The following is a 23,009-nucleotide window of genomic DNA, read 5'->3' on the forward strand; positions in this document are numbered from 1 at the left end:
AATATTACATTTAATAGTTCATGGATCTTCCAGAAGTTCAAATTTTTGAAAGAAATGTCTAATACTACACTTCTAAAAAATAGTAATTTTTTATTTACCTGATCTCCACTTGGAAAATATTGAACAAAAATTCCCAAAACAGCTCCTGCCAGCGCGCCAATAAGTACATCCCGAAAAGACGCAAGGACATTATTAAGTATACCACCTGTAAGGGCACACAATAAGGGAAACATCTCATAGAGTAATATTTTCACATACTTAACATATCAGAAGATCAAATCTAGGTGGTTCATAGAGAAAAGCACATATCTTCTAGAACAAATATGCAAAAATGGGCCTTTGATATTCATATACTTGAAAACATAATGATCTATTTGATAAATTAAGTATGTACTCTCAAGTAATTTAATAAATACACACAATTCAGAAAAGTTCATTGAAAATATAGCCAGAAAACAAGGAAGTAATAAGCCACTGTGTGTTCCCTTATAAACACAACCTAAAAGACCAGGTGAGGTGGAAGAATGGACAGAGTTTGGACAAAGGAGCACCTCTGGCACCTCACAAGTCTGGTGATGTTTCTTCTCTGATATACTGTTATACAAAGAAAGAAATGACTTAAACATAAAAAGAACAATTTAACAACAACAGAAAAAAAAAGATTTACTCCAGGATCAACACTAGGAATATTTGAGTCAGCAGTCAATTGAGTTTCCAACATATTTTATGTGCCCATATCTGTAGGTTAGAGTAAAAATTTTTAAAAAAGATCTATGTCACAAATAAAGTTGTTATGCTATGGGTATTTTAGCTCAATGAGATGTGTAAATATATATATTTTAGAAATGTTTTTCCATGAAAAAATAACAGAAATGCAGGATGACAACAGCAAGATGGTAGAATGGGAAGCCCCAGAACCTTGATCCCTCAAAGAGGCATTAACTTAACAACAATATAGAGTCCAAAAGCCTTAATGGGACTCCACAAACCAATTAAGAAGTTGCAGCAAGAGAAAAATGATTCATCATGTACAAGAAAGCTCCTATAAAATTATCAGAGGATTTCAGAGCAGAAACCTTACAGACCAGAAGGGGGTGTGATGGTATATTCAAAGTTGAAAGGCAAAAAACTGCCAATGAAGAATACTATTCTACAAGATTATCTTTCAGAATGAAGGAAAAATTAAGATTTACCCAGATAAACAAAAGCTGAAGGAGTTCATTACTACTGCACCTGCCTTACAAGAAGTGTTAAAGGGAATCCTTCAAGTAGAAGTAAAAGGATGTTAGCAACACAAAAGCACAAAAATATAAATCTTTGGTAAAGGTAAATACATAGATGAATTCAGAATCCTCTAATACTGTAATGGTGGTGAGTAAATCACTTTCAATTCTGTTATAGAATTTAAGTTAAAGACATAAAAATAACTATAAGACTGTATTAATGGGGATGCCTGGGTGACTCAGTCATAAACATCTGCCTTCGGCTCAGGTCATGATCCCAGGATCCTGGGATCGAGTCCCACATTGGGCTCCCGGCTCAGCGGGGAGTCTGCTTCTCCCTCTCCCTCTGCCTGCTGCTCCCCCTGCTTTGTGCTCTCTCTCTGACAAATAAATAAATAAAATCTTTTAAAAAAGACTGTATTAGTAGATATACAACATAAAAAGATATAATTTGTGACATGGATAACAAAGTGAAGAGGGCGAGATGTAAAGGATTAGAATTTTTATATGTGATTGAAATGATCACTTTACATTTTTATAAATATAGGGATAGAAAAAGATATTCCATGCAAATGATAACCAAAAGACAACAGGGTGGTCATACTTATATCAGACAAAATAGAATTTAAGTCAAATACAATTAAGTCACAAGAGATAAAGAAGGATATTATATAATGACAAAAAGGCCAACTGACCCAGAAGATAGGGTTAGGTCTCCGTATCTACCATATTCCAAAATGTAGATGTATTGAAGAGCTAATGTAAAAAATAAAACCTTGAAAGTCCTTAACATTTAAAAAAAAATATTTTATTTATTTGAGAGAGAGAGAGAGCAGGAGAGGGGGAAGGGCAGAGGGAGAAGCAGACTCCCGGCTGAGCGGCGGGGAGAGGGCCTCAATCCCCGGACTCTGGGATCATGACTTGAGCTGAAGGCAGACACTTAACCGACTAAGCCACCCAGACACCCCAAAAGTCCTTAACATTTTAAGTGACCATTTACATAGTCATGAGTCAAGAGGATTTTCTAAGCATGTAGCTGCTTTTGTTTTTTTTTTTTACTTTTTCTGTCCTCCACAAATTAGGTTTGATCTCCTATAGCATGTTCCATAGTACCTTATACTATGTACTATTCATCACATTTTGTAATTATTTGTTTAATACAAATTCCTTGAGAACATGAGCCTCATGGTCTTCTCTGCTGTGTTAATAGTACAGAATAGTACTTAAAAGTGTGGGTCTGGGGTCAGATTGCCAGATTGCATCTTGGCTTCCTTACTTTTTGGATCTGTGACTTTGAGCAACTTACTTAACCTCTGTTCCTTGGTTTCCTATTCTGTAAAATGAGTATAGTACTGATGTGTGACTATTAAATGAGTGGAAATAGCTATGGAACTTGGAGCAAGTACCAAGCAATTACTCAATAAAAGCTAGTATTGTCGTTCACTGTTTATTCTCAGTGTTTGGCACAATTGTTGGCACAATGGAAGAGGAACACAAAAAATATTTTTTAAAAGAATTACTGATACTAGTCATGAAGGAAAAGATTGTCAGATTTGACAATAAAAAATTTGAAAAATCTGAATTGTGAAAAAAGATAAAGTTAAAAGAAAAATTATAAATGGACATAAAACAAAAGGTTATCATTCCTAACTTTATGCAGAATCTTGACAAAAGAACAAAAGATGAACACACATATAAGATAAAAGCAAAGGATTTCAAGAAAAGCAATTTATAAAACAGGATGCCAATGGTCATTAAACATGAACATTTTAAAATATCACTAGTATTCAAAGTACTTCATCTTAAGAGGCCTCACCTTTCACCTATCAAATTAACAAAGATATAAAAGACTAATAATACCAAGTTTTGAAGAAGGTGAAGAGAAAGTGGCAAGCTTTTACACCCTGGTAGGACATGACATTGTGGTAATATATCTCAAAAAGCTTATAACTTTTATACTTTTATCTCAATAATTTCACTTTTGAGACTATGAAAATATTAAGATTAGGTACAACTATTTGGCTCTAAGGTGTTCAACCAAGCATTATTTTAATAGTGAATATTGGAGTCAACTTCAGTTTTCAACAGGTTACATAAGTATGATACAGCCAACAGAAAACTATACAACCATTAAAAATGTCATGGAAATACATTTACTGAAAAGAAACATGTTGGTGATATACAGTTAAGTACAAAACAACTCAGGTTACAAGAAAGTATGGCCGGTTCTTATAATTTTATAAGAATACTGGGAGGGAAGTCAGAGAGAATGGGGGAGAGGGAGAGAGGGAGAAAGAGAAAGTCTGGATTTTTATCAAGAGTCAGTTATTATTCCTGAGGGTATGTTGCAGAGTTTCTTTTTATATTTTCCTTTTTTTCCTTCTTATTTATGTCTTATGATTTTAAGAGAAACTATACATATTACTTTTCAACTTAAATATTTTGGTGCTTCAATAATACAGAAGATGGAATTTCAAACATTGCAGATAATTAAAGCATTTCAACACGTGGAAAGATTTACTTTCACAATTTCTTGGACATTTAAGCCCAAATATTACCTTGGGATTCAGAATTGCTGCAGATCTTGTCCCACCGCTACCAAAAAGGCACACAGTTGTTCATACTCTATATATTTAGGTTGTCTTAGTAACAGAGCAACCAGTTATTTATAATCATGGCCAAAAAGGCACATTTTAGAAATATATATTAAATAGCAGTACTTAATAATATTGCTGCTTAAAATTTTCTATTGAAAACTGTGATAAAATTCCAAACCAACATAAACAGAAAAATGATAATAATATGGGTTATCAGATTAATTACAATATATGGTTATGAAAATAAAATCATGTGTGTTAGTGGTTTCTCAATCCATTGAAACTTCTTCCCTGCTCTAGAATGAGCTTTCTATGAAGAATAAAAAGATGTTACATGTCAAAATAAATAAATGTTAATAAAGAAGCAAAGCCAGAAACCTTGTTTAAAGAACCGGAAAAAGCTGCAATGAGATGGCAGTTGTTGTATTTTGTTTACCTGAGGAGAAGACTATGCTCAAGCATGTATTGAATCCAGTGATTGCTATGATGTCATCCAAACTGCTAGCAGCTATCAGTAAGGTTGGGATGCCTTTATTAATGCCATATCCATGTTCTTGCAAAAGGAGCATGGAAGGGACAACCACAGCAGGAGAGACAGCACCTAGTACAAAACTATTAGAAAGACTTTGAAAACCAATTTTCAAACATCCTTTTAACAAAGTAGTGTTTTATAAATTTTACAACAAATACATTAACCTTTTCAGATTTACAATAACTTCAAAAGTAAAAATGCTGAGTCAATATCATTTAATGGGTAAAATTTTTCACACATTTTTTCTGCTGGCTGAAAGTTTATAGAGATTTCATTCAAGATGTTGGTTTGGGCACAAATTGCCTCTCCCTTCATTCCTTTTTTTTTTTTTTTTCTCTCTCTCCCTTCATTCCTAAATCCTTTGAGATGAAGATATAAAAATAATACGAAAACCCATAACCTAACTAGAAAAAAAAAAAAAAAGGAGAATCCTTAATGGATAAGAAACCAAGTATATCCCAGGAAGATAAGAGTTTAAGATTGAAGAAGGAAATCATAAGCCAAGTGTGTGTGAGTAAACATTGCTACAAAAGATATGGTATACTTCTAAAAATGCTCCAAGCCCAGAAATGGCAGAGGCTGGGAGCAGGGGAAATCTGAGGAAATCCAATGGGTGACTCTTTGGAGTACCACTGTAAGAATGGCCAGACAGATGTACTCTCCACCCCATTTCTAACTCTTGAACAAGTCAGTAAGGAACGGATGTCTGCCCCAAAGAAGGAACAATGAGTGCGGGCACCTAAGTTACAAAGGCAACTGAGAAAATTCCTGGGGTGGATGATGACACCCGCGAGGAATGAGGACACTCCTGCTCAGAATCTCTTTTGTTGGTATATACCATTCAGTACCTTACCTCATCTCTTCCACGTTCACTTTATAAAGGCTGAAGTATATACCTTGTGTAGAGATGATCTTGGTGCCCCACCAGAACCCGTTTACCAGGCGAGCGCACACATCCCCCAGATGCTGCTTGTTGGCTGCTAACCCCTGACACCTGCAGCTTTCTAGAGTCTTAACCTGCTGAGAAGGGCTTACTTGGGGAAGCTAAGGAGGTTTTCCTACTCCTCCTTCCAGACAGCCCCTGTGAATTACTGACTGATAGAGAGGGTCTGATAGTTTAGCACCTTTGCCTCTCTGGCTGTACAATCTCTCTGATATAGTTTTTTCTCAAGATTTCCCTGTAGACTCAAGAAGAGCCTAATTCCCTGAAAATACTTATTTGCCTAGTTCGATTGTTTCTGACCTTTATGGCACATTGGAATCACCTGGTATATTATTTATCGGTAGCTGCTTAACAAATTACTCCCAATTTTAGCATCTTAAAACAACAAACACTTACTATCATACAATTTTTGTGGGTCAGGAATCTGGGTATGGCTTAGCAGTGTGCCTCTGAATCAAGGTTTCTCACAAGGTGGTAGAAGATCTGCTTTACTCACATGGCTGTTGGCAGACTTTCAATATTTTGCCCTGGAGGTTTCTCAACAGGGCCACTCATAATATGGCAGCTGGATTCCCTCAAGACAAGTAATCAAAGAAAATGCAAGAGAGAACACACAAGATAGAAGCCATGGTCTTCTCATGACATAGAATGTCTCATGACATTCTATCATTTCTACTGTATTTTGTTCATTAGAAGCAAGTCAGTAAGTCCAGCCCATATTCAAGGAGAGGGTATTACACAAAGGTATAAATATCAGAAAGCAGAGATCACTGGGAGTGATCTTAGAGGCTGACACCTTGTACTTGGGGACATTTCAAAATACTGATGTTTGTCTCCCATTCTAAGACATACTGATCTAAGATGGAATTTGACCTGAGTACTAGGATTTTAAACAATTTTTTTAAATTGTGGCAAGGAATACATAATAAACAATTTACCCTCTTAATCATTTTTAAGTGCACAGTTCAGTAGTATTAACTATATTCCGATTGTTGTATAACAGATCTCTAGAACTTTTTTGTCTTACAAAACTAAAACTCTATATCCATCAAACAACTCCCCTTTCTCTCTCACCCGAGACCCTGACAACCATCATTCTACATTCTATTACTATGGTTTTGACTACTTTAGATATATCAATAGAATCATACAGTATTTGTTCTGGCTTATTTATCCCAGTATAATGTCCTCCAGGTCCATCTATGTTGTAGAATGTGACAGGATTTCTTTCTTTCTTTTCTTTCTTTGTTTCTTTCTTTGTTTCTTTCTTTCTTTCTTTCTTTCTTTCTTTCTTTCTTTCTTTCTTTCTTTCTTTCTTTCTTTCTTTTCTTTCTTTTCTTTCTTTCTTTCTTTCTTTCTTTCTTTTCTTTCTTTTCTTTCTTTCTTTCTTTCTTTCTTTCTTTCTTTCTTTCTTCTTTCTTTCTTTCTTTCTTTCTTTTTTTACAGGTGAATAATATTCTATGTATATACCACATTTTCTTCATCCATTCATCTGTCAATGTGGCCTGCTTCCACTTCTTGGCTATTGCAAATAATGTTCCAATAAACATGGGTGTGCAAATATTTATTTGAGATCTTTTGTTCTCAGGTATCCAAAGTGTGCCACTCTTTTTTTCTGCCAATATTCTGAGTCAGGTGAGACAGAAACCAGTCCCTTGGGTCAAAAAGCCAAAATGTAGGACACATACTCCAGCTTTTTTCTTTCCCTCCTGATGGAGAAGACAGGAGTTGGGAGTTTTCTCCTGGTTGCCCCTTGCTGGGCAGGGAGGGGGTGAGGTATGGTGGGTAAATGCAATGAAATATTCTAACTGCTCCAATGTGTCTCTTCTTGGCCTTGTACTTGGATGGGATGCTATAACCTCTCAAGTGGTTTCTGGAGTTCTCACAAAGGTAATCTGGTTCTTATGTATTTAAGTCAGTGTTGTGCAAGAAGGAGAGCTGGGGCTTCCTATTCTGCCATCTTGCTGACATTACTCTTCTGATTGTTGGGATTTTTTAAAAGCTCCCCAGGTGATTTTAATGTATAGCAAAGTTTGGGAACCACTGATTTTCCCCATAGTCTATCTAGCTTCCTTCATTCAGAGGTTTCTACTGGAGAACTCCCTCAAAACATTACTTGCATAAGAATCTTAATCTCAGCCTGAGCTTCTAAGATACCTTGCTTGGTTACATGATTGGACTATTCCCTGCAAGAAGACAAAAGCCAATAGATAAAGTAATCACAAGTTAATGGGAAGATTAAAATACAAAAATGAGCCCCCATTAAAGTATCACAAAATATTTAGGGAAGTCTATCACTTTGAGACACCATGTTCATTAAGTGGAAAAAATGTATACCTGAGAAGAGATGTAGTAGGAAGAAAGCCACCAAAACATGGCTTCAGAATAACTATAAATATCCTCTGAATCATGAAAGTATACTGCATCTATCCATAAAACTTTAATGATAGTTCCTAGAAATTAACAATAAATTCCCCAAATTAAAAAAAATGGGTGATATAAACACAGCTGAAGAGTGATTTAATAAGCTAGAGAACTGTGCAGAGAAAATTTTTCAGTGTATACTGCAAAAAAGGTAAGCACATAGAAAGTATAAAGAAAACTTAATAGGTATGGAGGAGGGAGTTACAAAAGGACATAATAGAAGAGAACTTCAGAGAGGTAAAAGATATAATCAAGTCCTGAAAAAAATACATGATCCTCTGATTGAAACATCACACCAAATATTGAATAGAACAAATTTTAAAAAGACTTGCCTAATGATATTAAGGAATTGTTGTTAATTTAATAAGAAAAATGCTGTTACCTTTTAGAAATGTATACTGTAGGATATAGGGGTGAAATACCATTATGTGTGTAGTTTACTTTAGGATTGATTAGGGACTCTTAAGTTTAAATTAAGAATATTTGGTGTTTGTTATTATTCTCTCTACTCTTGTACATGTTTGAAAAATTTCACTAAATAAAAGGACCTATCTGAGATTGCTCTTTTCAAACTTTAATATGAAAATGAATTACATGAGAATCTCATTAAAATGCAGATTCTATTTCAAAAGTCTGGGCTGGGGCCCAAGATTCTGCATTTCTAACTTTTAGGTGATACGAATGTTGCTGTCCAAGGAACATACTTTGTATAGCAAGAAATTTTTAGTTCGAAAAATTCAGAAAACTGAGCTTCCAAAGAGAGAGAGAGAGAAAAAAAAGACTGGATTAGCCTACCTAGAAAAGGAATTAAAAATTAGTTTGATAAGAGATTCCTCAAGGGCAAAACTAATGCAAAGAGATAACACTGATATCCTTAAAGTATTGAGGGAAAAGAATTTTGAATCTAAAATTCAATACTGAGTCACACAGAAGTCATATTCAGACATTCAATGATTCAGTTTATTATCCACTGATCAGTTTTAAAAGAACTAGAAGATCAATCCATCAGGAAAAATATTTAGTACAAAAGAAAGGAGTTAAAAAAAAATAAAAGGGCATAGGCAGCATAATGTAGACATTAAGAATGAAGGCTCTAGGGGCACCTGGGTGGCTCAGTCGTTAAGCGTCTGCCTTCAGCTCAGGTCATGATCTCAGGGTCCTGGAATTAAGCCCTGCATTGGGCTCCCTGCTCAGCGGGAAGCCTGCTTCTCCCTCTCCCGCTCCCCCTGCTTGTGTTCCCTCTCTGGCTGTCTTTCTCCCTGTCAAATAAATAAAATCTTTAAAAAAAAAAAAAAAGAATGAAGGCTCTAGCCATTGCCAAAGTTCTGGACATATCTATTTAGTTGTCTGATGTTAGGAAAACTATGTAACATCTCTTTGTCTCTGTTTGTATGCAAAAAAATGGGAATAATAATAGTATCTATTTCACAGAACTTTGTGAGGATTAAATAAATTAATTATCAAGTACTTCACAAAGTGCCTGACACATGGTAAACACTATATAAATGTATGCTACTACTATAGTTATTATGATTATCATCATAAGAGATAATGATGAGCAGTGAAATTCATTGCTAAATCTACTTAAGTGTTCATTGTAAAGAAAACTTAAAAATATTCTTGGGAGTAAAATTCTAGATTATATCAACTGGGGAATATATAAGGGAGTGAAGGAAAGGGAAAACATGCTATAAATTTAAGTATGCTTTTTGTAAAATTATAGGTAATTACTAGGAGAATGAGTTTGTAATTTCTAAATATTAAAGGAATAAACAAAAGTGGAACAAAGTAAATGCTTTCAATCCAACAAAAGGTAGGAAAAGTGAAAAAAGAATGAAATTCACATGAATGTATAATATTTTAAAAAGTGAAATAGAAGCAAGGTTAAGTCAAAATTGACCTACAAGGAATTGGTTGGATGGACCTATTCAGAAAGAGCCCCTTCAGGGCACCTGGGTGGCTCAGTCAGTTAAGCGACTGCCTTTGGCTCGGGTCATGATCCCGGAGTTCTGGGATCGAGCCCCACATCGGGCTCCCTGCTCAGCGGGGAGTCTGCTTCTCCCTCTGACTCTACCCCCTCTTGTGCTCTCTCTCTCAAATGAATAAATAAAATCTTAAAAAAAAAAAGTTTTAAAGAAAGAGCCCCTTCAATTGAATTTTAAAACTTTAGCTCTGAGCTGTTAGTAAGATATACATCTAAGACAAAATGGTACATAAAAGTTGATAATTATAAGTATGATAAATAAATTGAATCCATTTCATAAATGAAAGTTTGGTTTACATTAGAAAATTAATTAACATAATTCACTATAATAGAATAAAGGAGAAAATTCATATTATTTCAGTAGAAGCAAAATAATTATTTGATACAATTCTATACCTATTTATAATAAAAACTTAGCAAACTAAGAACAGAGATAAATTTACTTAATCTTATTAAGGGCAGCTACAAAAAACTTATGACAAATATAGAATCAAGACAAAGATGCCTATTATCACCACTTCTAATTAACATTATATTTAAGGGTCTAATCAGTGCCACAAAGAAAGAAAAGTAGATGGTATACTTATTGGAAAGAAAGAAGTAAAGCTGTCATTATCCACAGATGACATAGTTGTACATTAGAAAAACCAAAGCAGGGGCGCCTGGGTGGCTCAGTCGTTAAGCGTCTGCCTTCGCCTCAGGTCATGGTCCCAGGGTCCTGGCATGGAGCCCTGCGTGGCGATCCCTGCCCAACGGGAAGCCTACTTCTCCCTCTCCCACACCCCCTGCTTGTGTTCCTGCTCTCGCTATCTCTCTCTCTGTCAAATAAATAAATAAACAAATCTTTAAAAAAGAAAAAAAAAAAGAAAAAGGAAAACCAATGCAACCTACAGATAAATTTGAATTAATGAGCCCAGCAAGGTTGCAACATAAAATATAAATATATATAAAATATAAAAGCAATATAGAAAATAATTAAATAATATTTCTAAATACCAGTGACAAATAATAAAAACCTAAACATATATAAGTACTATTTATAATTGCATCAAAACTATCAAATGCCTAGGAATAAATCTAATTAAATATACACAGGAATTCTATGTAGGAAATAAAAACCTTTTGATTAAGAAAAATTAGAGAATACCTAAATAAATGGAGGGGCAGGCCATGGGTATGAATTGAATAACTCAATATTATAAATGTACCAATCATCTCCTAATTGATAGATTCAGTATAATTTCAATCAAAATTTGGTAAAAATTGACAAAATGATTCTAAATTTATATGGAAATACAAAAGATTATGCATAGTGAAGACAATTTGGAGATCATAAAAGTTTTGTTCTATAAGATATCAATAATTATAAAAACTGTGTATTTAACACAGAAGATAGAAAAATGGACCACTGGTTAAGAATAAAGAATCCAGAAACAGACCCATACTTATATGGACAGATTATTTATGACAAAGGTTACACTATAGAGCAATGGGACTGGAAGAAGTGGTCCTTTAAATCAATGGTGCAGGGTCAATTGGATATTGAGGACAGAGAAGGCGGGAGAAAGAAAAAACTTGGCCCTATCTAATGCTAAACATAAAAAATCAATTTAAGGAAGATTATGGATTTAAATGTGAATGATAAAACAGTAAAATTACTAGAAAATAATATAGAGAATATCTTTATGACTTTGGATAGGGAATGACTTCTTAAACAAAAAAAGTACCAATAATGAAGAAAAAGAATGACAGATTGGACTACATTAAAATGAAAATTTTCTGCCATTAATGGAGTGAAAAGGGTAGTTGCTAAATGGAAAAAGATATTTGTAACACATTTAACAAAGGACTAGTATCCAGAATATGTTAAGAACTCCTACCAATAAATCAGAAAAAACAACAATAACCAAAAGCCCATTAGAAATATGGGAAAGAAACATAACAGGCACTCTTCAGCCTTATTATAAATCAGGGTAATAGAAATAAAAATCCCAATGAGATGTCACAACATACCCATATGAATTGTTCAAATTAAAAAGACTGATGATTCCAAGTGTTGGCAGGAATTGGAATAACAGGAACTCTTATATACTACTGGTGGAAATGTAAATTAGGAATTCTGAAAAATAATTTGACATAATCCAAACTTTGAAACATATAGTTACCCTCTGAACCAACAATTCAACTCCTAGTTATGTACTTATAGGAAACTGTGTACCAAGAGTTATTTACAAGAATGTTTGTAAGAGCATTGGTAATAACAACCCCCAACTAGGAGCAATGCAAATTCCCACTGACAATAGAATGCACAAACTAGTATATTCATACAATGATATACTATGCAAAAAAGAAAGTGAACTATGTTCACACAATAACATGGGTGAATCTCAAATACAATGTTGAGTTTAAGAGCTACACCCAAAAGAATATATACTATATGCTTACATTCATATAAAGTATAACTACATGCAAACTAAATTGTAGTGTTAGAAGTTAGTACAGTGGTTACCTGTGGAGAGGAGGGAGAGAAGTGATTAGGAGAGAACATAAGGGCACTTCTGGGGTACTGGTAGCATTTTACTTCTTTATCTGGGTGATGGTTAAATGAATATTTACTTTTTAATTATTCAAGGAACTGTACATTCATATACTTTACACTTCTCTCTATATGAGTTATACTTTAATAGAAAGTTTAACAATTCAAGGATGGAGAAATTCATTCCAAATAGGGTACCCACAACAAATCAGGAAGGAAATATTAATATCTGACAAAGTAGAATTCAAGATAGGTAAGGATTAAAAAGAGTGAGAAAGATATGCTGGGTGTAGAAATTACTTGAAAATAAAATCTTAAAAAAAAAAAGAATAATAGTAGATGTGCCATTATCTAGATAAGAGTACCAGAGGGTGCCTGGGTGACTCAGTTGGTTAACAAGCAGACTTTCAGCTCAGGTCATGATCTCAGTGGCCTAAGATCAAGCTGTGTAGGGCTCCGTGCTCAGTGGGGAGTCTGCTTCAGGATGCTCTCTCCCTCTGCTTCCCACCCCCACTACTTGTTCACTCTCTCTCTCTAAAATAAACAAATCTTAAAAATGAAGAGTGCCAGAAAGATAAATATATTAAACTAGAGAAGATGGTATACTCAAAGAAAAAATGAAAGTAAATTTCCCTTAATTAAAAACAGAAGACCTTAAATCTAAATAAAGGGTCATACAGACAATAGAATAACCCATATCTAAATAATTTACAGTAATATTTAGGAAAATCAAAGACAGGAAAGTCTAAAAACATCCATACAGAAGGGTTATCTACAAAAGAATAAGAATTAGATTGACATCAGACTTTTCAATAGCAAGGAGAACAGTTTTAAAAAGTTTAAAGAAAATGATTTTGGACATTTTCCTTTCTTTCTTTCTTTCTTTCTTTCTTTCTTTCTTTCTTTCTTTCTTTCTTTCTCCCTCTCTCTCTCCCTCTAAAATTTTTATTTTTTTAAACAATCTCTATGCCCAGCGTGCGGCCTGAACTCACAACACCAAGATCAAGAGTCACATGTTCTACCAACTGAGCCAGCCAGGTGCTCCTGGCTGGACATTTTAAAATCAGCCCAATAGTCATTCACATATGAAAGTTTCATAATTTTGTGAAAATATTCACAAGCATAGAAGGCTTCAAAAGATTTGTCACACAAAGACCCACATTAACAATAATTTTGGTGAGGGGCCCCTGGGTGGCTCAGTAGGTTCAGCATCTGTCTTCGGCTTGGGTCATGATCTTGAGTCCTAGGATTGAGCTCTGCATCGGGCTCCCTGCTCAGTGGGGAGTCTGCTTCTCCCTCTCCCTCTGAAGCTGCCCCTGCTTGTGCTCTCTCTCCCTCTCTTTCTCTCTCTTTCTTTGTCAAATAAATAAATAAATAAAATCTTTAAACAAACAAACAATAATTTTGGTGAAAGTACTCAAATGGGAGGAAAAATGAATCTAGGAGTTGCTGCAACAGAAATACGAATTAAGGATAATAAAAAATCTTAGTAACTTCTATACTACCTTTATTTTAAAAGGAAAGAAAAAAAGAAAGAAAACTGAGATGGAAGAAAAGAAAATTTATATTGATTATTTAACTTGCATTAAAATGTTAGATGATATCATCATGAAGGGGTTTGAGACAGTCATAGCAAAATAATAACATGATATTAAATAAGGCAAAGATAGGTGGGGGTTGGGGGAAGAAAAAAATAAAAATAAAATAAGGCAAAGATAGCGTAAGAAAATAAGCCACAGTTCAATTTCATTTATGTTCCTAAATATGAGCAAATTGAACATATCAGTTTGTTAAAAGAATAAAAATGCTGACCAAGTAGGTGAATGCATGGATGGTTCTGCATTATGACACTGTCAGTATAATTCATAATATTATCCAGATTGAAAGGAAAAAATGATAATTTTTGTTTATTAAGAGGCAAACTCTTGACAAACAAGAAATATAGGAAACTTTCCTTAACCTAATAAAGAGCATCTACTACCACCCTATAGTAAACATCATATTAATGACAAAGTATTAGAAGAATTCTCATTAAAATTATTTAAAAAATAGAAACATCTCTTTTTGCATTATAATATTCACATTGATGTGATATTCAATTGAACACAATAAAATAGAAGTAACAGCACAAACACTGGTAAAGGAAGTGACAGAAGTTTAATTATTTGAAGACAGGATGTTCATATAAGAACTAATAAAAGTACTGATATAAACATTCAGCAAGGTGGTCATATATAAAATCAACCTTTAAAAATCAGAAGTAGGACATCTGCTTACTGCTATAAAAGAATATAGGTTCTGCAATTACCCTCCTACTGAAAGGACCTAGAAAACCAGACAAAAAAATAACAACAACTATTTTCAGACATTGGACAACAGACAGTACAGGACTATTAAAAATGAGAAAAGGGAAATGAATTAAATCTCACCATTGCCCAGGTTTTCTGATTGGGAGCAATTTCAAGGCTGTGGTGGAGGAAAATCAAACAAAGCCCAATAAACTGGCTGAGTTGAGGAGAAAAGAGTCTGGAAAGCCAAGGCAGATAAAATTTTCAGAGCAGAGTACCTGAGGGAGGGAAAGACAAAAGTTCCAGAAATTTGCATGAAGGACTCCCTGTGTCTTTGGTTGAACACCAATGAGGAAGGGCATAGAGTAAAACCCCATAAATCTGGACAAGTACAACACCTAGAGAAAGATTACCCAGAAGCAATAAGATAAATAATTTCCAGAGCTCACAGAAGGCTGGGAAAACCTTTGGGTTCCCACCAACTAGAGTGGAGATACTTCATCAAATACATAAAGCATTCAGTAGAGACTCAGAAGGACTACATCTTAGAAGGAAACTAAATTAGTCCTACAGTAAGGCTACTCTAGGTAATCCCTAAAAGATCTTAAAAATGAGACTTGAAAGAATCAACAAATTCACACATAATTTAAAACTGCCTTCTGGGACAAAGTCTAACACTCTAAAGAAAAATAACAAAATCCAGATTTCAACAATGTAAAACTTACAAAATCCAGCATCTGATTACTAGAGATATGAGGGGGCAGGATAATGTAACCTATAACTGGAGGGAAAATCAGTTACTAGAACACAGATCCAAAATGACAGCAATGAAGGATATGATAGATCAATATGTTAACACAGCTGTTAGAAACATGTTACATATAAATATGTTCCTTAAGAATCTAAAGGAAAACATGAACATAATAGGGAAAAAAGTGGAAGACAGAATGAAGAGCCAAGAGAACTTTTGAAATAAAAAATGGCAGTATCTGATGGAAACAACCTGAGTATCTGCCAATGGATGAGTAGATAAAGAAGTTGCATGTGTGTGTGGTATATATGTGTGTGTACACACACACACTCACACATATGCAATGGAATATTATTCAGCCACGAGAAAGAAAGAAGTGCTGCCATTTGCAACAACATGGATGGACCTTGAGGGCATTACGCTAAGTGAAATAAGTCAGACAGAGAAAGACAACTACCGTATGATCTCACTTAAGTGTGGAATCTAAAAAAGCTGAACTCATAGAAATAGAGTAAAATGATGGTTACTAGGGTCTCGGGGGGGTGGTGGGAGAAATGGGGAAATGTTGGTCAATAGAGTATAAACTTCCAATTATAAGATGAGTAAGTTTTGGAGATCTAATGTACAGCGTGGTGATTATAGTTAATGGTACTGTATTATATACTTGAAAGTTGCTAAGAGAGATGGTCTTAAATGTTCTCACCACACACATACAAAAAGGTAATTATGGGACAAGATGGAGGCATTAACTAATGCTATGTTGGTAATCATTTTGCAATATATAAGTGTATCAAATCAACACGTTGTATATCTTAAACTCACAAAATGTTATATGTGAATTATATCTCAATAAAGTTGGAAAGAAATGTACGATGGCTTACAAAACAAAAAAATGCAATATCTGAGTTTAAAAAACACTGGATAGTATTGAGAGAAGGTGGAACACTGAAGAAGAAAAGATCAATGAAGTTGAAGACATAGCAATAAAATATATCCAAAATGAAGTGCAAGCAGTCCAGATGTCCATCAGCTGATGAATGGATAAAGATGATGTGGGGTGAGCGTATACATAACGGAGTATTGTTCAGCCATAAAAAGGAATGAAATCTTGCCATTTGCAACAACACGGATAGAGCTAGAGAGTTTACATACATATATATACCACATTTTCTTTATCCATTCATCAGCTGATGGACACCTGGCCTCTTTCCATAATATGGCTATTGTTGACAATGCTGCTATAAACACTGGGATACATGTATTCCTTTGAATCAGTATTTTTTTATCCTTTGGGTAAATACCTAGTAGTGCACTGCTGGATTGTTGGGCAGTTCTATTTTTAACTTTTTGAGGAAACTCCATACTGTTTTCCAGAGTGGCTGCACCAGTTTGCATTCCCACCCACATTGTAAGAGGGTTCCCTTTTCGCTGTATCCTTGCCAACATCTGTTGTTTCCTGTTAATTTGTTAATTTTAGCCATTCTGACAGGTGGGAGGTGATATCTCATTGTGGTTTCGATTTGCATGTCCCTCATTATAAGTGATGTTAAGCATCTTTTCATCTGTCTGTTAGCCATCTGTATGTCTTCTTTGGAAAAATGTCTATTCATGTCTTCTGCTTATTTTTAAACTGGATTAGTTGTTTTTTTGGGTGTTGAGTTATATAAGTTCTTTATACATTTTAGATACCAATCCTTTATCAGATATGTCATTTGCCAGTATCTTCTCCCATTCCAAAGGTTGCCTTTTAGTTTTGTTGATTGTTTCCTTTGCTGTGCAGAAGCTTTTTATCTTGATGAAGTCCCAATAGTTTACTTTTGCTTTTGTTTCCCTTGCCTAAAGCCACAATTTTATACCACTACACATCCACTAAAAATGATAAAATTAAGTAAACAGACACTACCAAGTATTGGAGAGGATGTGGATGGCCTAGAATTTTATACATTGTTGGTGGGAATATACTACAATACTTTGGAAAATTGTTTGGCACTATTTATTTATTTATTTATTTATTTATTTATTTATATTCTTTTAAAGATTTTATTATAAGTAATCTCTATGTGGGGCTCACAACCCTGCTCACAACTCACAACCCTGAAATCAAGAGTTGCATGCTCTACTGACTGAGCCAGCCAGGAGCCCCATTTTTAAAATAAAATTAAACATTATCTTACCATATGATCCAGGAAATCTACTCTTAGGTATTTCCCTAAGAAATGAAAACAAATGTCTACACAAAGACTTGAATGCAAAAGTTCATAGCAGCTTTATTTGTAATGGCTGAACTGGAAACAATCTAAATATCCATCAACAAGTGAATAAAGTTGGTGGCATATTCATACAACGAAATACTACTCTGCAATATAATGGAATGCATAATATGGATGCATCTCAAAAACAACTTGCTGACCAAATGAAGCCAGAAACAAAAGAGTATATATAATTGCATTTATTTAAAACTCTAAAAAAATTGAACCTATTGTGACAGAAAATAGATTGTGGGTTGCCTGGGGCCCATGTGGAATTGACTGAGGGGGCTCAAGAGAATTTGTGGAGGGGTAATGAAAATAATTGGCATCTCAATTGTGCTGATGGTTACATGGGTATATAAATTTGTCAAAACTCATTGAAATGTTCACTACAAAATGGGTGCTCATTCTATTGTATGTGAACTGTACCACAATAAAATTTATTTTAAAAAAATCAGTAGCTTTCTTATATATCTGCAAAAACTAATTAGAAAATGTTATGAAAAAATCTATCAATAACATCAATAAAAAACACAAAATACCTAAGAACAAAACTATGAAGATAATCTAGATCTTTCTAAAAATTATAAACACTGTAGAACTTAAGATAACACCTAAATAATTGGGGAGATGTCTCAATATTATGACATTGTCACCTCTCCTCCAAATTAATTTATTAATTTGTTGCTAGCCAATTAAAATATTCTCAGGATTTTTCATTGAACTTGACTAGCTGATTCTAAAATTCATTTGGGAGAATAAGAGCTTAGAATGAAAAACCAAGTCAATGTAAACAAGAAGATACTGTTTTTGTAAAGGCAAAATAGTTAAAACCCTAGAATAGTGACATAGAAATAGAGAAAATAGATTGGAAGAAAATAGAACACAAAGTATAAAAACAAATCTATGGGATTTGTTACATGATAAAATCAACATTTCAAATCAATGGGGACAAGAAAGAAGTTTTCTATAAATGGTGTTGAGACAACTACCTATTCGTGTGGAAAAGAATGTAGCTAGATCCAATCCTTTCTTGATTAAAACTCTTCACAGTGTAGGGATAGAGGGTACATACCTCAGTATCATAAAAACCGTCTATGAAAAACCCACAGCGAGGGGCGCCTGGGTGGCTCAGTTGTTAAGCATCTGCCTTCGGCTCAGGTCATGATCCCAGGGTCCTGGGATCAAGCCCCGCGACCGGCTCCCTGCTCAGCGGGAAGCCTGCTTCTCCCTCTCCCACTCACCCTGCTTGTATTCCCTCTCTTGCTGTGTCTCTCCCTGTCAAATAAATAAATAAAATCTTAAAAAAAAAAAAAAAAAAGAAAAGAAAAACCCACAGTGAACATCATACTCAATGGGGAAAAAGTGAGAGTTTTCCCCCTAAGGTCAGGAACACGGCAGGGATGTCCACTATCACCACTGCTATTCAACATAGTATTAGAAGTCCTAACCTCAGCAATCAGTCAACAAAAAGAAATAAAAGGCATCCGAATCGGCAAAGAAGAAGTCAAACTCTCACTCTTTGCAGATGATATGATACTTTATGTGGAAAACCCAAAAGACTCCACCCCAAAACTGCTAGAACAGGAATTCAGTAAAGTGGCAGAATGTAAAATCAATGCACAGAAATCAGTGGCATTTCTATACACCAACAAAAAGACAGAAGAAAGAGAAATTAAGTAGTCAATCCCATTTACAATTGCACCCAAAACCATAAGATACCTAGGAATAAATCTAACCAAAGAGGCAAAGAATCTGTACTCAGAAAACTATAGAATACTCATGAAAGAAATTGGAGGAAGACACAAAGAAATGGAAAAACACTCCATGATCATGGGAAGAACAAATATTGTGAAAATGTCTATAATACCTAGAGCAATCTACACATTTAATTCAATCCCTATCAAAATACCATCCACTTTTTTCAAAGAAATGGAACAAATAATCCTAAAATTTGTATGGAACCAGAAAAGACCCCGCATAGCCAGAGGAATGTTGAAAAAGCAAAGCAGGGCGCCTGGGTGGCTCAGTCGGTTAAGCAACTGCCTTCAGCTCAGGTCATGATCCTGGAGTCCCGGGATCGAGTCCCGCATCGGGCTCCCTGCTCGGCGGGGAGTCTGCTTCTCCCTCTCATGCTCTCTGTCTCCCATTCTCTCTCTCAGATAAATAAATAAAATCTTTAAAAAAAAAAGAAAAAAAAAAAGAAAAAGCAAAGCAAAGCTGGTGGCATCACAATTCCGGACTTCAAGCTCTATTACAAAGCTGTAATCATCAAGACAGTATGGTACTGGCACAAAAACAGACACATAGATCAATGAAACAGAATAGAGAGCCCAGAAATGGACCCTCAACTCTATGGTCAACTCATCTTTGACAAAGCAGGAAAGAATGTCCAATGGAAAAAAGACAGTCTCTTCAACAAATGGTGTTGGGAAAATTGGATAGCCACATGCAGAAGAATGAAACTGGACCATTTCCTTACACCACACACAAAAATAGACTCCAAATGGTTGAAAGACCTCAATGTGAGACAGGAGTCCATCAAAATCCTAGAGGAGAACACAGGCAGCAACCTCTTCGACCTCAGCCACAGCAACTTCTTCCTAGAAACATCGCCAAAGGCAAGGGAAGCAAGGGCAAAAATGAACTATTGGGACTTCATCAAGATAAAAAGCTTTTGCACAGCAAAGGAAATAGTCAACAAAACCAAAAGACAACTGACAGAATGGGAGAAGATATTTGCAAATGACATATCAGATAAAGGGCTAGTATCCAAATCTATAAAGAACTTATCAAACTCAACACCCAAAGAACAACTAATCCCATCAAGAAATGGGCAGAAGACATGAACAGACATTTCTGCAAAGAAGACATCCAAGTGGCTAACAGACACATGAAAAAGTGCTCAACATCACTTGGCATCAGGAAAATACAAATCAAAACCTCAATGAGATACCACCACACACCAGTCAGAACAGCTAAAATTAACAAGTCAGGAAACAACAGATGTTGGTGAGGATGCAGAGAAAGGGGAACCCTCCTACACTGTTGGTGGGAATGCAAGCTGGTACAGCCACTCTGGAAAACAGTATGGAGGTTCTTCAAAAAGTCAAAACTAGAGCTACCCTATGACCCAGCAATTGCACTACTGGGTATTTACCCCAAAGATAAAAATGTAGTGATCCAAAGGGGTACGTGCACCCCCAGGTTTATAACAGCAATGTCCACAACAGCCAAACTATGGAAAGAGCCTAGATGTCCATCAACAGATGAATGGATAAAGAAGATGTGGTATATATATATACAATGGAGTATTATGCAGCCATCAAAAAAATGAAATCTTGCCATTTGCAACCGTGGATGGAGCTAGAAGGTATTATGCTAGGCGAAATAAGTCAATCAGAGAAAGATAAGTATCATATGATCTCAATGATATGAGGATTTTGAGAAACAAGACAGAGGATCATAGGGGAAGGGAGGGAAAAATGAAACAAGACGAAACCAGAGAGGGAGACAAACCATAAGAGACTCTTAATCTCAGGAAACAAACTGAGGGTTGCTGGAGTGGAGGGGGGTGGGAGTGATGGGGTGGCTGGGTGATGGACATTGGGGAGGGTGTGTACTATGGTGAGCTCTGTGAGTTGTGTAAGACTGATGAATCACAGACCTGTACCACTGAAACAAATAATACATCATATGTAATAAAAAAAAAAAAGAATGCAGCTAGATCCTCACATGTAATAAACTCTATTTTAAAAGAATTTTTAAAAATTAACTTAAACAGGGGCGCCTGGGTGGCTCAGTTGGTTAAGCGACTGCCTTCGGCTCAGGTCATGATCCTGGAGTCCCAGGATCGAGTCCTGCATCGGGCTCCCTGCTCGACAGGGAGTCTGCTTCTCCCTCTGACCCTCCCCCTCTCATGCTCTCTCTCTCTCTCTCTCTCTCATTCTCGCTCTCAAATAAATAAATAAAATCTTTAAAAAAAATTAACTTAAACATAATAAGAATAAAATATAAAAGAATATATTTGTGATCATAGTTTAAAAAGGACCTTTTGAATGACACATAGAAAGACATTAAGCAGAAACAGAAATTTTGATAAATTCGATTACATTAAAAAACCCTTTGGTATAGCAAAAGCAGTTACACTCTGTCTCCCCATGCCCTCGTTTTTCTTTTTGATTTTCAAGGTCAAGAAATGGTTTTATGTATTTGCTCTTCTATCTGTTGGAAATAATAAAATACCCTTTTTAGATAAAAAGGAAGGCACCATAAGCAAAGTTATATATCTAGTGGTGTACTAGGACAAGATATTTGCAATACTTGTAACAAAATGTTGAAATAATAAGAAAGAAAAGAATAACAGAAAAATAGAAAAAGGATATTAAGAGGTTAGTATAAAAATACCTAAGCTCATTAATAAACACATAAATGCATATTAAAAAAACAATGAAATATCATTTTTCATTTACCAGATTGGAAGAAATCATAAAAGTTTGGTAATATCAAGAATTTGCAAGGATGTGAGAGAATAACAGTTATTTTCAACCCTGCTGGTGATAGGGCAAATTGGTATGTGTTGAAGGCATTTTGATAGTATCCATCAAAACTGAAAATGTACATAACCTAGGTAACTATTCTAGAAAAACTCATATTTGTGCAAAATGAGACAAATAAAATGTATTTGTTGTAACACTGTAAATAAAATCTGGTCTTATCATACAATGTAACACTATACAAAAACAAGTGAACTACATTTTTTAATGTGTATAATCTCAAGAATACTGTTGAGTAAAGAGAAAATTGCAAAGAAAGTGATACATTCTTTGATAGGATTTATATAATATGTATGTATACAGTAGATATATCCCTGGAAAACAGAGTATTATTTTATCTATTTTCATATCAATCATATGGAATATTAATTTTACAGGTCTAGAATGGTAATATAAAACTCATAAAAGTTGTTACTTTGGGTAGGGGCATGGGCACTAGGATTTGAAGGCATGGTTAAAAGGCTTTTTACTTGTGTCTGTAAAGTTCTAATTTTTCAAAAGTAAAATGCACATGGGTATTACTTTTATAATAATAATTAATTTTAAAGAATCCACTGCATTTGGCAGTAAGTATGCAATGGGTGAACTTTACTATACATTCGAATGGATAAGTAGAGGCAAAAGGTAAATGCATTGAAAAATTAAAATGAGTTCAGGATCTAGAGAGGGTGATTATAGACTTATTCTGAGGAACTGGGACATGAAGGGAAATGGATGTGGGAAAATAGATGGGACATTGGATATAGGGAAAGAGTATTTTTGTTACAATATCTATATCTATACAAAATCTCTCTCATATATGTATATAATATATACATACAATGTATAAGGAAAAGGCCACTGAATGGGTTAAAAAGTAGAAATAGATTATCACATAGGAGAGAAGGAATAAATTGATGAAGTGAATTATCTTGCCCTAAACATTT

The 23,009-nt window shown here is 34.8% G+C and overlaps 1 protein-coding gene across 6 annotated transcripts in view; it reads right to left on the bottom strand.

Moving 5' to 3' along the window:
* The window catches only part of SLC9B1 (solute carrier family 9 member B1), a 70,606-nt gene that overhangs the window by 7,186 nt on the left and 40,411 nt on the right, over nt 1-23,009 (bottom strand). For all 6 annotated transcript variants that reach the window (XM_035030189.1, XM_035030192.1, XM_035030191.1 and 3 more), the window contains 2 exons: nt 4,257-4,432; nt 99-205 (listed from right to left, as the gene is read on the bottom strand). In XM_035030189.1, coding sequence (XP_034886080.1) covers nt 99-205; nt 4,257-4,432 — 283 coding nt within the window. The remainder of the gene's footprint in view (nt 1-98; nt 206-4,256; nt 4,433-23,009) is intronic.

This window comes from Mirounga leonina, unplaced genomic scaffold, assembly GCF_011800145.1.
Source record: "Mirounga leonina isolate KUSES-001 unplaced genomic scaffold, KU_Mleo_1.0 Mir_357, whole genome shotgun sequence".
Lineage (NCBI taxonomy): Eukaryota > Metazoa > Chordata > Mammalia > Carnivora > Phocidae > Mirounga > Mirounga leonina.